Source organism: Silurus aristotelis, assembly GCF_946808225.1.
Source record: "Silurus aristotelis genome assembly, chromosome: 2".
NCBI lineage: Eukaryota > Metazoa > Chordata > Actinopteri > Siluriformes > Siluridae > Silurus > Silurus aristotelis.
The window spans coordinates 32,540,565-32,557,115 of NC_139575.1; the positions used below are offsets into that span (position 1 = coordinate 32,540,565).

General features: G+C 40.6%; 1 protein-coding gene across 1 annotated transcript; it reads left to right on the forward strand.

The window, feature by feature from the left end:
• The first annotated feature begins 1,643 nt into the window (after nt 1-1,643).
• On the forward strand, nt 1,644-16,055 carry chpfb (chondroitin polymerizing factor b). Its single transcript, XM_083524114.1, has 4 exons — nt 1,644-2,117; nt 3,539-4,106; nt 9,033-9,215; nt 14,289-16,055. Exons 1-4 carry the CDS (start codon nt 1,828-1,830, stop codon nt 15,549-15,551), a joined length of 2,304 nt encoding a protein of 767 aa, XP_083380240.1. The 5' UTR covers nt 1,644-1,827; the 3' UTR covers nt 15,552-16,055.
• The last annotated feature ends 496 nt before the right edge of the window (nt 16,056-16,551 follow it).

Consider the following 16,551-nt stretch of genomic DNA (forward strand, 5'->3'; position numbering starts at 1 on the left):
CTTCCTGCTCAGGGGCATTGTCTTGCTGGAACATGTTTTAGCTAGGTCCCTTAATTACAGTGAAGGCAAATCATAATGCTTGGCAAAAAAAAAGATATTTTAGACAATCATATGCTTCTAAATTTGTGGCAAAAGGGAAACACACACATCATAATGTTCTGGTCAGCTGACACATTTACAGAACACCTTGTGCACATTGTGTATCATCTAATTAGATGTAACATATCCAGCAAACACTTCTGCCAGGGCACTACAGTAGAATAAGAAAAATTTGTATGTTATAAAGTACGACTGGCTTAAATAAACTCCAACAGGGCAAAGTCCCAATCCCTTCACAGCGTTATTTGTGTCCAGCTAAACACACTGGGTGTTAATTCATCACTGGGGATTTTGCTAAGAATAGAAATGTTTAACTTAACCCCACCTTAGACACCTTCAACACTTGGACAGCAGCAGGGCTGTTGTAAAACCACTTAATTTTTTTAGGTGTCCTTTTTTTTTATATAAGAAATCATCTAAATAAGTATTAACATAGAAATGGCCACACTTCCAAACATAAAAATGTCTCATTATTTTTATTTTTTTTTACATATATAGACTGTAAAAAAGTATATTTTTAGGGTTGTTTGACTACTAAACGAGTTCTATTTGGAATTCTGTTTGTTAGATACTGTTGTACTGTTCTACACACAAACACACTTTTTATAGTATTTGTAGGGCGTTTAAGAAATGCAGTATGATCCACAAAACATTTCTTAATAACAATTTTGGCATTACTTCAGACTCCTGAATTCAGATTATATACAGCCCACCTATGATAATTTGATTCAGAACCTGTGGCTCGGATAATGCCCTGGTTCTCATTTGGAACCCAAGTTGCGGATTATCTTAAAAAGGATTTTCCTAAGAAACACAAAAAATGCTCAAATCACAGTTTCAAATGAGGCCCAGGGGGTCTTGGATCATAAGCCTGGCAATACTTTCTCTCTATATTATACCCTTAACCTGCCTTTGCAGAGTTTACATGGACACGTTACAAGCTTTGGCTAAAACCCAACACTGTAGGGGGTTTCCTGTATCCATTATCCATCTATCCTTTCATTCTTTTCTCACTCAGCCTTTTTTTCTCTAGCCCTTTCCATCTGTCTCCTTGGTACCATTATACTTTGCACTAAATGTAGTTAGTAAAGTTACAAAGGGGTCAGAGTTGATGATTCACGTGTTATTATGTGTTTCACTTCACTGAAATACTTGTTTTAAGGAAGAAATTGTAAAATAGAACCAACAACTCGTTGAAAGACTTTCCAATATGGTACATTACATTTATAAGGAACATCATTGATGCTCGTTTTATGGAAGCTTTTGTATAAAAAAATAGTGCCTTTGCTATAACAGTGGACAAGCCAGAAGCAATATGTTTATAATGAAAGTTGTGTCTACAGACAGACAGACAGACAGACAGATAGACAGACAGACATTCTTTTTTTGCTCAAGGACCACATCATAATATGCTTGTCTCTGGGAGCTTTTCTCAAAAAAATAAAAAAATAAAAAAAAATAAATAGGGTTTAACATCAGACTGATTCTACTCCAAAACTGTCTGTGCCCCATCAGCTGGCAAAGCGTGTTGAATGACGTCAGTTGGGAGGCGGAGCTCTGGACGGTGACACGTCACTAAACAAGCGGAGACGTCGTCTTGTCCTCGAGGCGTTCGGGAAAAGAGGCTTTTTTGTCTTGAGCGCTTTCTCTCCTCCGTGAGCAGCCCGTTGTTCGTGTGGAAGTAACGGGCGATAGAAGATACCAGGCCAGGTGGCGTTTTCATCAGCAATGCGGATTGCAACGCTGATCTCTCTTGCCAGGCCGATCGGCCCAGTGGTGGTAGGCATCTCTCTGGGCTTCACCCTCAGCCTGCTCAGCGTCACATGGGTGGACGAGAGCTGCGGTTACGGCGCCGTCGCCGTGACCGAGGAGGCGCCCGTGGCTGCGCCGGGAGGTGCGAAGGGAGCGCGCAAACCGAGCTCGATCGCGACGGGCAACGCCGAGGAGGACGACTTTCAGCCGAAAATAGTGCCGTATAACAAACCCGCCCAGCAAGGTCCTCCGAAAAAAGTTTTCAGGTAGGCGCAGGTCTGGTTTGGGTCTGGACTTGCCAATTGGATGTCGATTTTTCATTAACGACTCTTTCTTAGCGATTCAACGAAACAACTCGCCACGCAAGAAAATGATTGGCTTTAAGATTGGCTCGCGACTATTGCTGAATACAGCTGCACTTATTTCCACTGTATATCAAACTTAGTCATATGATCAAGCAATCGATGTGTTTTGCTTTTTTTAAAGCTCTGCATGACTTTTTGCAGTGGGGGGGGGGTCACATGTTACCCCACACTATTCCCAGATTTAATTTAATGCATTGTTATTTAGAAGAATCACTAAGTCGAGTATAAATGCCAATCACTATTTCATAGTCCACGCCCGTCTGCCTAAAGGCCAAATCTGCGCTCGCTTATTCCACAGCCAGTTTCTGGATCAGAAGTCTTCGAGGTGCCTGACATGGTATATTGTTTTCTACAAGCATCAACAACCCCTATGCTTTTCCCCACACTGCTGTGATTAAAGACATTTGATCTAAGGCTTTTGAAGTCTCTCCTGGTTCCTGTCATTAAAAGGAGCTCACCATGGTGGTACGTGAAGTCGGTTCATGTCCCAGTGATCACATTTTAGGCAGAGGATATGCTTGATTTATTTGTGCTTTTAGACCAGTCGTCTTGTGGTTTGGTGGCTTAGTGGTTAGCACGTGTGCCTCGCACCTCTAGGGTTGGAGGTATGGATCACACCTCGGCCTTCTGTTCGCAGACTTTGCATGTTTTTCCAGTAGTTCAAAGGAGGAGGGGGGGGTTTCCTCAGGGCACTCAGTTTTTTGTCCCACAGTCCAATGACATCTGCTGAAGGTTCATTGTTTGTATTTGGTAAATGATTGTGTGCAAGAGTGGTGCTGTGTAATGGGTTGGTACTCCAGAGTGTACCCTGCCCTTTACCACTGCCTGAAGAAGTGGTAGCTCATGGTTAAGGCTCTGGGTTACTAATTAGAAGTTCGAGGTTCCAAAACTCAGTATTGCCCAACTACCACTCTTGGGCCCTTGAGCAAGTTCCTCAACATTCTGTATCATGGCTGGCGCTTCGCTATGATCCCAGCTTTCTAACATCGCTGGGATATGCAGAGGAAGAATTTCAGTGTGCTTTAATAAACTTTTACAAAAGAAAAGGAAAAAAAAGCCCCTCTTTCTCCCCTGACTTCCTTGGAATAAGCTTCAGGCTTCCCCATGAGCCTGTGTAAAATGACCAGTAAAGGGGAAGAAAAGTATTCCTGATAATATGAGGATCTATTTTTCCCAAAATTTGTCTTTCTGTACATTTTTCTTTAGCTAGCAACATGAATTCATAGTGGTTATTAAAATTAGATAGCACATAAAAACAATAGACATTATGCCAATCTGTTTTTCATATTTCATGTAACACTTTTTTTGTGTGCTCCCTTCAGAGCCAAGTATGCTAGCACGGAGCTGGGTATTCATGAGCGTCTCTTCGTAGCAGTCATGACGTCCAAAAACAACTTGAACACATTAGCCGTGGCGGTTAACAGGACCCTGAGTCACCACCTGGATGGCCGGCTTATCTTTTTTACCGGCTCTCACAACCGTAAAGTGCCTCACGGGATGTTTGTAGTGGCCCACGGACATGAGCTTCCTGTACCCAACATGTTCCAGACAGTGCAATACCTCCTGGAGCACCATGTCGCAGACTATGACTGGTTCTACATACTTGAGGAAGACACTTACATCCAGCCGGACAGACTGAAGACACTGGTGGGCCACTTGAGCATGGAGCTCCAGTTGTACATGGGTCAGCCTGGGGAGTTTATTGGAGGTGAAGTTCAGGGACGGTATTGTCGTGGAGGCTCCGGTTTCCTTTTGTCCAGGTCTTTATTGCTGAAGATTAAACCCTTTTTGGAGCGTTGCCGCACGGACATTGTTAGTATCCGTCCTGACGAGTGGCTGGGTCGGTGCATCATCGATTATGCTGGCATTAGCTGTGTGAAGGAGCACGAGGTAGGACACATCCATTACAATATACTGAATCTATATAAAGGTTAATTGTTAGGTGGTCTTGCAGAAACCTTTCGGCGAGTTCTCCTGCCAGTAATATACTTTAAGACCTCTATTTTATTGGAACTTAAATTTACTTTAACCAAAATGGCATGCAAATGATTTTATTTAGGCTATTTTCTAACCTCGCCTTGGCTCTCCGCCTACAGACATCCTGTTGGGTAAGGAGCCAACAGTTGTAAATACAGCCATTCTGCAGAAACGTTGTTAGTGTTCATAATTTGTGTCTGAATTGGTAATGAAATAGACATAAAGCCTGATGAAACTCAGTCTTTCATTCGATACATGTCTACAATGCTCCTGGAATTAGTCAAAAAATAAAAGTGACAAGTGGCAGAGCTTAGTTCTTCTGTAAAATATAATTATTTTTGACCAAGTGAAGTGTTTTATGCAGGCCACCATACAATTATGACTCATAAATTAAATGGCTCTCTTTTTTCCTACTTTCATGCAGCTTTATTCTCATGTTTTCCAATTTTGTTGCCTTCCAATTTTGGGTTACTTCATGCCTTTCCAAATTCACCGAGCGAATACGCCTCTTCGGCAGAACCTAAACTCGCTACTAAAATTCCCATCATGAGGCCCAATGAACTTGCATGCAAACTAGCATGTACATTAGCGTAGTGCTAAATATGCAGCAGAATTGAACAGATTATAACCTGGCACGGTTTACCGTAGCCAGCTCCTAAAGCAGACCGGGGTAGATAAAGCAAACTGTTCATGTTGCTGGATTCCCCTGAGAGATCTATGTTTATGCTGGCCATAAGTAGCTTCATTTTTCAAGCTCGGCTCTCGTGTGTCAGCAGGAAACCACGATGCCCAGGAGTCTTTGCCACTGATGAGAAGGTGGCTTGTTTCGTATTGAGATGCAGAACGGTGAATTGCAACGTCGTGGTTCAAATTATGAACGCTGACAGTATTTCAGGGCCAAAAATCCCTATTTCTGATGGAAACGCACTTGCAAGGGAGCAGTCATAAGTTTGTGAAGCAGCACAATCTTGCAGAAGATTTCCCAGGTAGCACAGCAATATGTATGCTGTTTATAGAGCATTTTCTCTAATATACCTTAAGCTGCCTCACCCTTGATAAGACATGATGAATAGTAATCTATGTAATAAATAGACTGACAAAAAATTCATTTGAAATTGAAAAAAAAAAAAAAATGCAAGAATTACTTTTTGCTGAAGATGTAACCTTTTCCAAATGTAAAAATCTTCCAGCTTTTTCATGGAGTGAATTTGCTGATAAGAACTGATCACATTATTTCTATACACCGTATAAACAAAGGTATTAGGACATCTGACTTTTCAGCCATACGTACTTCTTCCCCAAACTTTTACCACAAAGTTAGAGGCACACAAATGTATAGGATGACTTTGGATTCGTTAGTAACAAAATCATTCATTCGCTTGAGTCCCAAACCTGTTCCAGTTTGACAATACAATTCCACAAAGGGAGTCCCATAAAGATCATGTTTACATTGGTTGGAAGACCTACATTGCCTGCTATACAGCTTTGACCGTAAACCTATTAAATACCTTTGAGATGAACTGTAACACTGCCTGCACCCCAGGCCTTATCATTCTACATCAGTTTCTGACTTTACTAAAACCCTTGTGGTTGAATAAACACAAACCTTCACAAGTACACTCCAGAGTCTAGTGAAACATCTTCCCAGAAGAGTGGAGATTTATTTATATATATATATATATATATATTTTTATTTTTATTTTTTTACAGCAAATTAGAACTATGGTCCATGTAGTATAGTTATGGTATTTCTGGGTAAAGAGTTATGTGGTTGTCTGAAATTATGCCCAAAAAGCTTTACTTAACAATTTATCAGATGATGCACCATTTTTCTCCTAGGTTTGGGTGGTTTTATTATCTATAATATTCTATTGTAGAGTGCTTTTTACAATGGACTCAGTCACAAATCAGCTTTACACAAATATTTAGATTAGGAATGTACATTTTAAATTAATCAATTATTCACTAAGTTAATAACTAAAAAGTGAGCCAGTGGCAAGCAAAAACTACCTGGGTTGATATGAGGAAGAGACCTTGAGAGGAACCAGACTCAAAAGGAAACCCATCGTCGTTTGGTTGATTCAGGAAGCAGGATTTAATTATTTATTTGTTTGTTTGTTGAAAAATATTTTTATTGATTGATCGGTATGAGAAATTGCTATTATTGTAGCTACCATAGTACTCTGTAAAGAACACACAAAGTTTTCTTCTTGTCCTGTCTATTCCTTAGAAATGTCTTGTTCTCGGTTATGTCACCAAGGTGCTCCACTTGTTAATGATGGCCTTTAACATGTACCGTGATCTGGAATTCTTATGTACCCCTCTCCTGATTGTTGTCTTTCAACAATGAGATCCTGTACATGCTTGCTATGCTCTTTGCAAACCACGACTTCAAGAAAAATTCTACAGAAGAAATCTTGCAGAAACGACTGCTCTTTATTCAGAGTTAATCATTATTAATTTATTTGGAAACAAATGTACATGAGTTTGAATGGGGTCACTAATTCTGTGCACAGTCACATGCTTTATTATAAGATTTTGTTACTTGCTATTATCAGATTAAAGGTAGAAAAACCTCACAAAGAATTGCCCGAATGTTGACGGAGCAAGTAAAGGCAGCTCATTGTCCTGGTTTGTTTATGTAGGTGGTCAGTGCTATTTGCAGAGGCTTCCTCTTGCTCCTATAACAAAGTTTTCATGCTGAAATGTCAGGAAGACTTTGTTGTATGCTACAACAATAATATTACAATTATAATAAATATTCAACTTACAGCATAGCAAAACAAGTGCTGCAAGAGTTTCCACTTGATGACCAGTGATCAGGAACCAGTATGTAGTAAAGTCTTTACATTTTTGGACATTGAGGCATTTAGCTGAATACCACAGTAAATTGGAGTTGAAATGAAATAATAAATATGACCCCAAAAGCCAGACTTTTAGCTTTAAAGTAAGTGTATATATCACAAACTAACAATCAGAAATAAAATGGTTTGTCATTTGTAATATTTAGCAAATTCATTGCAGTCAGTGGCTGACTGTATTCTGGAATCTGTACACATCACCAGATGCTGGAACTTTCCTGCAGCTGTCTCCAGTTCCTGATTTTCTTTAAAGAGTTTTACCTCCAGATTTGCCTTCAGCAAATTAAATGCATGCTCAGTTGGATTGAGATCAGGGGTAACTAACTTGGCCATTGCTAAATATTTGACTGTTTGTTTTAAACTATCTGATACATTCGATTCATTTGACTGAATGTGTGTAGATTATATGCCATTATACACTTCAGAATTAATCTTGCTGCTTTTGTCGGCAGTCACATCATCAATAAATGCAAGGAAACCAATTAAACTAAAAGATATACTCTCCCAAGGCAAACCACATTGTCTTATTTTGTGGATCATGAGCAGTTCCTTTCTTTATTCATGCTCTTTACTTTCAACCATTATGGCACATGTTGTTCTTTTTTTTGTCTTCAAGCTGTCTGTAGTATGCTGTTCTAAAACTGTACAGGGTTTTCTTTTTTTACTGGTTGTTACTGCTGTGTTCCTGTTTTTGCGGTTCACCAACGGTTTAAATAAAATGGAAAGACTGGCACATACAGCTACCTCCTGCATGGTGTTCTTGATCTGGCAAAATTGTGAAAGGTTTTTATTTTCACCAGAAAAAGATTGCTTTTAGTTTCCACAGTAGGTGTTTAATGTAGTCTTTTTTGTCTTTTGGATTTGCTGAGGTAAATCAACAAGAAAAAGCACACAAAGGGGACTTCCAAATAACACATTAAATGTCTTGGAATAAAGTATGAAACCATTGATCCGTGTAGAAGGAATGTAGTTCTCTTGGTTAATTTTAACCAGGTAAGCCACTGGAAGCCAGTTGAATGAGATGAAAAGGAGCATAGGGTCTGGTTTATAATTGATGCATGACTTGATGTGTCCTGAAGCAGCAGCAATTTAAGTGCCATTTTTCACATACTTGCCTGCACACCTTACATGCACCTGGAAGAAAAATGACATCGGCTAGATCCACTCAAAGGCAAAACATCCCTGTCTCTTAGGTTCCCAAGTCGAACTGCTTTATTGCCACTGTGCAAGATAATTCCCGTCTCTCTTAAAACACAAGGTTAGCATAGAAGTCATTATTAGCATGTCATTATTTGAATTTCAAATTGACTTTACCTCAGATTTACTAAGTAATAAGTACACGTATTTACTAATCTAAAAGTTCCAGAAGACTGGCTGCAAGACAGACCTTTCTATAGATTTGAAAGTTTTTAAAACTCAAATACTAATTGTAGATAATAACTAGATGATACTGAAGTATCAAATGAAATATAAGGATGGTATTTGTGATGCTAGTTTGTTTAGTCAGATGCAGACAAGGCGTCGCATTCGTTTCTGTTTGTGCATAACTGATACTCTATATGTATACTCTGTGATTCCGAATCATGATACTCTACCTATATTCTATAATACAAAATCACTGGTGCAGAATAAAGTTTGGATCTTGGCACATGTTAGGTCAGTGACAGGAGGATTAGCAACGAGGAATGATTAGTCTCTGATGCAAGCGAACCAGAAGTAAAAGGACTTCCTGCCCTCTGCGTGATGGCCTGCTGGAAGTCATTAAGTTAATTAGGGTAAATAGGATGAGATATTTAAAACAGCATTACTTTGTTCAGCAGGGGTTGTATGGTCACAAATGCGTTGCAGGGCCATGTTCTATTCTATTTCTTATGTTGGAGTGTAATTTGGCGTATTTTATGCTTTAATGCTTACTGATTCTAAATGTACAGGACTGCATGTCATATTTTGATTTTATTCGAATTTTTTTGTCCCACAGGGTCTTCTTTATAATTACTTTGAGATGAAAAATAGCATGGACCTAAATGGAGACGAAAGCCCCGACTTCCAAGACGCGCTCTCGGTTTACCCAGTGAGCAGCCCAGATCAGATGTATCGCTTGCACAGATACTTCACTGAACGAGAGCTAGAAAAAACCCATGAAGAGATCAAGAAACTTCAGGTAAACGTCTACAGTTCTTTCTAATATTTTTTTTCTGTAGTGAGCTGTTTACTTCACATCATATTCCTTGTTCTTTTTGTCATTAATCTTTTTTTTTTTTTTTTTTTTCCACAATTATATAATAGGGCAATCTTGTATAAGACAACTTCGAAAACGTATCAGATGTGACTCTTCTTAAGGAATCCATTTCTTCTTTTCCATTTGGATTATTGTTATGTTGTAGAACTATCGGTATCTTATTTCTTTTCATATTTGACCTGCACACAGACACCATTTAGCGGTGGATGACTCATTACGTTCTCATGTCAAACCGGTTAGTTATAATTTGTGTAACTCATATGCACTTCCTTGAAAGAGGTGGCTATGTAGAAATCATGGTTGCCTGACTGGAACTTCCCTACATTAAAGTCACAGCTTTAAAGCGGTCACAAATATCATAGGCATATTGTCTATACAAGGCCAATTCTTTAGTTTTTGCAACGCACTGAAGAGATTCAGGATTTCTTCTTCTTCTTCCTTCTGCTACTCCCATTAGGGGTCACCACAGCGGATCATTCTTCTCCATTCCCCTGTCCTGTACATCTGCCTCTTTCTCCCCAACTACCTGCATGTCTTCTCTCACCACATCCATTAACCTCCTCCTTGGCCTTCCCCTTTTTCTCCTTCCTGGTGGCTCCATTCTCAGCATTCTCCTACCGATATACCCCATGTCCCTCCTCTGCACATGTCCAAACCATCTCAATCGAGCCTCCCTCACCTTATTTCTAAAACGTCCTACATGCGCTGTCCCTCTAATAAACTCCTTTCTAATCCTGTCCATCCTCATCACTCCCAACGAAAACCTTAACATCTTCAGCTCTGCTGCCTCCAGCTCCACCTCCTGTCTATTACTCAATGTCACTGTCTCTAAACCATACAACTTTGCAGGTCTCACCACAATTCTAAAAACATTCCCTTTCACTCTTGCAGATACTCTTCTATCACAAATCACTCCTGCGACTTTGTTCTTCACCCACTCCACCCTGCCTGCATTTTTTTCTTCACTTCTCTAACACCCTCCATTACTTTGCACTGTTGACCCCAGGTACCTGAACTCCTCCACCTTCTCCACCCCTTCTCCCTGCAACCACACCACTCCACTGCCCTCCCTCTCATTCACACACATGTACTCTGTCTTACTCCTACTGACTTTCATTTCCTTTCTCTCCAGCGCATATCTCCAGCTCTCCAGGCTCTTCTCAACCTGCTCCCTACTCTCACCACAAATAACATCATCCGCAAACATAGTGGTCCAGGAAGACTCCTGTCTGACCTTGTCCGTCAACCTATCCATCACCACTGCAAACAGGAAAGGGTTTAGAGCCGATCCTTGATGCAATCCAACCTCCACCTTAAACCAGTCTGTCGTTCCTACTGCACACTTCACTGCTGTCACACTGTCTTCATACATGTCCTGTTGCTCACAGATGGTCACCTTTTCTCTCAGCCTGGCTTCCACTACTCTTTCCCATAATTCATGGTGTGACTGATCAACTTTATTCCCCTGTAGTTACTGCAGGTCTGCATATCTTCCTTATTTTTAAAGATCAGTACCAACACATTCATTCTCTATTCCTTACACATCCTCTCACCTTCCAGAATCGTGTTAAACAATCTTGTTAAAAACTCCATTGCCATCTCTCCTAAACATCTCTATGCTTCTATCAGTATGTCATCTGGTCCTACCGACTTTCCACTATTCGTCCTCTAATCGCTGCTCTCACTTCCTCCTTACTGTTCCTATCCACTTCCTGCTTCACTATCTCCACCTCATCCAACCTTCTCTCTTTTTCTCTTATTTTCCTCGTCCATCAGCTGCTAAAAATACTCCCTCCATCTTCTCAACACACTTTCCTCACGAGTCAACACATTTCCATCTCCAGCTTGGTCCCTCTGCCTGGCCAATCGGTACAAATCCTTTTCTCCTTCCTTAGTGTCCAACTTCTCATACAGCTCCTCATATGCCTTTTCCTCGGCTTTCGCCACATCCCTTTTTACCTGCTACCGCATCTCCTTGTACTCCTTCCTATTTTTCTCATCACTCTGTCGATCCCAACCTCTTTCTCCTTATGCTTTTCTGCACTTCCTCATTCCACCACCACATCTCTTAGTCTTTCTTTCTATTTCTAGCTGACTCCCTTATCACTTATGCAGTAGTTGCCCAATAATCCAGCACCTCTTCACCACCACTGACCCCCTGTCTAACCTCTTCCCTGAATCTCTCACTTCAGTTTTCCTCCTTTAGTTTCCACCATCTTATTCTTCTTTCAGTTTTCACTCTCCTCCTCTTCTTCACCTCCAAAACATCCCACAGACCACCATCCGATGCTGTCTAGCTTCACTGTCCCCTGCCAAAACCTTAGTCTTCGGTCTCTTTCAAGTTGCATCTTCTAAATAGAACATAGTCCACCTGTGTTCACCTTCCTCCACTCTTATACGTCACCCTATGCTCCTGCTTCTTCTTAAAATAAGCACACATCTACCTTTCTCCTCTCTATCATATCAGCTACCTCTAACTCTCTCCCAGTCATAGTACCAACATTTAATGTACCAACTCTAACCTCCATTCTCCTACACTTCTCCTTTTCCTGCCGTCTCTGTAGACGTCTTCCTCCTCTCGTTCCCTTCCTTCGGCCAACAGTAGCCCAATTTCCACCGATACCCTGTTGGCTAATGATACCTGTGGCGGTCGTTGGTAACCCGGGCCTCGACCGATCCGGTATGAAATTCTGATTCCTGATCCGCATATTTGATTTGGCACGTTTTACACTGAATGCCCTTCCTAACCCAAACCTCCCCATTTATCCGGGCTTGGGACCGGCACTAAGAGTGCACTGGCTTGTACAACCCTAATTGTACAACCCTGGGTTAGGAGATTCAGGATTTAAATCTGTATATAATATGGAGGATCTGTATTTCAGATATAATTACCTACTATGTCTATCTAGGTGTGTTTAGCAACTTGAAAAAGCACCTTGTGTTTGAACCCCGACATTTGTCTATTGATCAAATCATTGGAAAATCCATCTCTTTTTTTTTTTTTTTTTTTTGCCTAATTAGACTGATATTCATGGTTTACTCAAGGTTTAAGCCCAAGGTTTCACCTGTGAAGACTTAATTTGTTGTTTTCAAAGTATACACCAACATTAATAACATAAAGCCAGTTTGAAGCTGTGAAAGGAAAGAAAATGTACATCAACATGGAATGCCCTGAACAAGAAAGTACACCAATGGTACACCAACCAGACTCGGAAAAGGTTAGCCAAGGAAAACGGCAGCTGTTGATAACATTAAAAATAGCCTTAAAACAGCAGCAGTTATCACTAGTACCCTCCAAAGGGCAGGGGTGAAGATTGCACAATCAGCTGTTTGAAAAAGACTTTGATAGCAATAATATAGAGGCCATACCACAAGGTAGCTCTACCAAAGACATGGAAAATGTGAAGAAATGGAGAAAGGACCTTTTTATGATACAAAGCAAACATGGTGATTTCTCAAGCACAGATTACTCCTGGTTTGGGATTGTGAGGCTGCCGTTCCAACAGGAACACTAACAAAGAATTAAAAAAGTGAAAGGTTTTAGATAACCCAAGTGAGCAGCACTTTACCTTCTGAAGAAGAGACTGTAGGGAGAAACCTGTTTAAATAAAGATCTGAAAGAAGTTGAGGTACAAGCATGCAAATGTATCACAAAAGAAGGCAACAATTAGTGGTTCCTGGCATGATGCAGTTATTTCAAGAAAAAAATATGCAAGCAAATATTATGTATTTACAATTAATTTACTATCTGTTCAGATACCTTTTACTCAGTTAACAATCAGGGCCACCATAGGTACCACCTTCTCAGTTTAGTTCTACATATAAAATTAAATTAAATGAAAGCTAAAATTCCGATCAATTGTCTCTCATTCATTGTTTGATTTTAAACATAAATGTCTTCAGTGTAGGGCAAATAATGCTGGCAATCCTTTGTAGTACATTTTATTACATTTTTATTCTGTTTACTGTGCTATGTAGGGCTGCAGCTATTGATTATTTTAATAATCCAGTATTCTACAAATTAGTCTATCGATTAATCGGATAAGAAGTACTTTTTTTTTTCTTTTCATTAAAGAGCGATACTAAATATAGAAGAGAAAATAAGATGGGTCTTTAAAAAAAAAAAAAAAAAAAAAAAAAGTAATTTGTTTGCTTTTTGGCACAAGTAACATTTTAATTGCTGAAATTGCAATAAAAACTAAACCCATTTAGTGCATTCAATTGCCATATTGCATCAAAATGCACATAAAAAGATATAAATAGAAAATCATAAATTGAAAATTATAATAATAATAAAAAATTTCTACATACTGTATTGTTTTCTTTGTGTTTTAGTTTGAAATTATCCCAAACTTTGGAAACATTCAGTTGTGTACTTGGCCTGAATGTTTTTAACACAGAAAAAGAAAAGAAAAAAAAATAATAGGAGATATATATATATAAGAGAGAGAGAAATAATTTTCCTGTAACATTTTATATTCCAGCTTTATGGAACCTGAAATTACACTCAATAGACAGTAATTTATTTATTTTAAATTTTTTCCCCAATTTAAATGGAATTCCAGTTTAACAGTCAAAATTGTATAAAGTCTGAGTGGGATTTTTAAATAAGCAAATATGAATTTCATGGACAGGTGTCAACACTTTTGTTCATGTAGTGTAATTGAGTTTTGAAGAACGTTTTCCTTTTCAGAACTATATATAGTATTAAATATCCAATTGTAACCAAGTGAAGTGTTTTCTTAGGCTGCAATAGAAATTAAATGGAAAGCTTAAATGCAATGGAGTGTGTACTTTGAGTTGTGTATTACAGTTTCAGTTAATAGAAAAGGGCAAAGAAGAAACTAGGTGACTGCCATGCCTACATTTCTCTGTGGCCTTGTTTGAATGTCACACATTTTAAAAGAGAAATACCAGCATCATCTATTGGACACGTGTATATCGGTCATGTTTGTGTCGTTCTGATGTTGATTGTAGTGTTTTGTTTTGCTCTAGGAGGAGATAAAGAACATCAGCCACTTAGCTGTTGATGGGAACAGGAGCACAGCGTGGCCTATTGGGGTCGCGCCTCCCTTCGAGCCCAAAACTCGATTTGAGGTGCTGCGCTGGGACTATTTTACGGAGGAGCAGCTGTTCTCCTGTGCAGACGGCGCGCCGAAGTGCCAGCTGAGTGGCGCTGACCGTGCCGACGTGAACGACGTCATCAAGGTCACTGTGGATGAGCTGAATAAGAAATACTCACCTGTACTGCAGCTGAGCACCCCACAGTTAATCAATGGCTACCGGCGCTTTGATCCAACCCGCGGCATGGAGTACACACTTGACCTCCAGTTACGGGCTGAGACTGAATCGGGCTCGGGGCAATTGGTGTCACGGCGTGTCCATTTGCTGCGGCCTTTAAGTCGAGTCGAGATCATCCCCATGCCGTATGTGACTGAAGGCACAAGGGTGCACGTTTTGCTGCCTCTAACTAGTGCGGACCAAAACGCAGCCGTTCGATTCCTGGATCGCTGCGCATCGGGTCTGTTCGAGCCAGCTGAAAATGCAATACTCAGCTTCCTCTTCCTGTATGACCCTGCAGAAGCACAGAAAGTTGGCACTAACGATGTTTTTGCAGATGTCAAGGCAAAAGTGACCGCAACAGAACGGCGCTTTCCTAATGTCAAAGTGCCATGGATTAGCGTTAAAACGGAGAACCCGGGTCTTCTCCGTGTGCTGGACGTGGTCTCGAGGAAGCATCCGGCAGACACTTTGTTCTTGCTGGCTACTGCCGACACGGCGATTAACTCGGAATTCCTGAATCGCTGCCGTATGAATGCTATAAGTGGCTGGCAGGTTTTCTTCCCCGTTCATTTCCAAGACTTCAACCCGAAAGTGGCATATCCAGACGAGGATCCTCCCGCGGCTACGGATTTAGTGCGCGAGGCGGGCCACTTCGACCGCTATTTTTATGGAGAGGCGTGCTTCTACAACGGAGACTACATGTCCGCTCGGTCACGCATGGAGGCCGATGCACGCGAGGATGAGGACCTGCTGGAGAGCCTGGATACCTACGACGTGTTTGTGCGCTATTCGGGCCTGCACGTGTTCCGTGCCGTGGAGCCTGCGCTGCGCCAGGAATACAGGAATCACACGTGTGACGCGCGGCTAAGCGAGGACTCCTTTCACCGTTGCCTCCAGAGCAAGCGCGAAAGCATGGGCTCCCGGTCGCAGCTCGCCATGCTCATGTTCAAACAAGAGCAAGGCAACAGCACCTGAGCTGTTTCATGAGTGGCAAAAAGCAGGACGAGGAGACTGGCGACACGCTAGCATGGTCTGTCCTGCGAGATTTCCTGCAACGCATTTGAAAGAACACGCGAACCTCAAGATGCTAGGCATCCTCTCAATAAGCCACCCTGCCATAACTGAGCTAACTTGCAGACTGGAAACCTGCATTTGATGGAACTTTTTTCCAGAGTCTGTAGAGGTTCTGACTGATAAACATCTCCACGGTGGCCCTAAAGCAATAAGTATCGTTAGGAGGTGGTTAATTGCATTTACAGCAAATCTAGAGACCTCCAGGAAGGGTGGAAACGCGCCAGTTCATCAGCCACCTCCAAGAATCTCCACATGTTCACAATGTATTTCTCTCCCACATTTCCTTTTTAAGCTTGCGGTGTTCTTTTTTTTGGGGGGGGGGCAACAATCAGTTCTGTGTAGCCTCTGTGCCTTTCATCACGGTACGATGTATTTCATGACTTGTAAAGAAACTAGAAAAACGTGTGAGTACTGTACATTTTTCTTTTTTTTTTTTTTAAAGTTGTGTTGCATTTGCCTAAATCATATTGCTTGAGAAAATAAGGAACCCAAATGATCAGTGCTATAAAAAGGTGTGTGGGGGTGTTTGGGTGTGTGTGTGTGTGTTGTTGTTCTTCTTATTTTTTCAAATCGGCCTGACGATGACCTCTGTAGTACCAATATGTTGTTGAATGAGATTATTATTATTATTATTATTTATAACATGTAGTGCAGTATTCATTCGAATTACCTATATCTTAATATATATATATATATATATATATATATATATATATATATATATATATTATATATAGCATGTAGCTGCTACAGCTGGGTGGCCCTGCTGCTGCTGCACACTGGACATGCTGCTGCGGTTGACAGCTGGCGGTCACATGAAATAAATGATCAGAGTCTAATACACAGATTTAGCACACTACCAGTACAAAGCTAAACACTTATAGACGACACGACTCATCCT

Coding starts and splice junctions, on each gene's coding strand:
- chpfb (XM_083524114.1), top strand. CDS start 1,828: ATGCGGATTGCAACGCTGATCTCTCTTGCCAGGCCGATCGGCCCAGTG. Junction 2,118..3,538: donor CCTCCGAAAAAAGTTTTCAG/GTAGGCGCAGGT, acceptor TGCTCCCTTCAG/AGCCAAGTATGCTAGCACGG. Junction 9,216..14,288: donor AAGAGATCAAGAAACTTCAG/GTAAACGTCTAC, acceptor GTTTTGCTCTAG/GAGGAGATAAAGAACATCAG.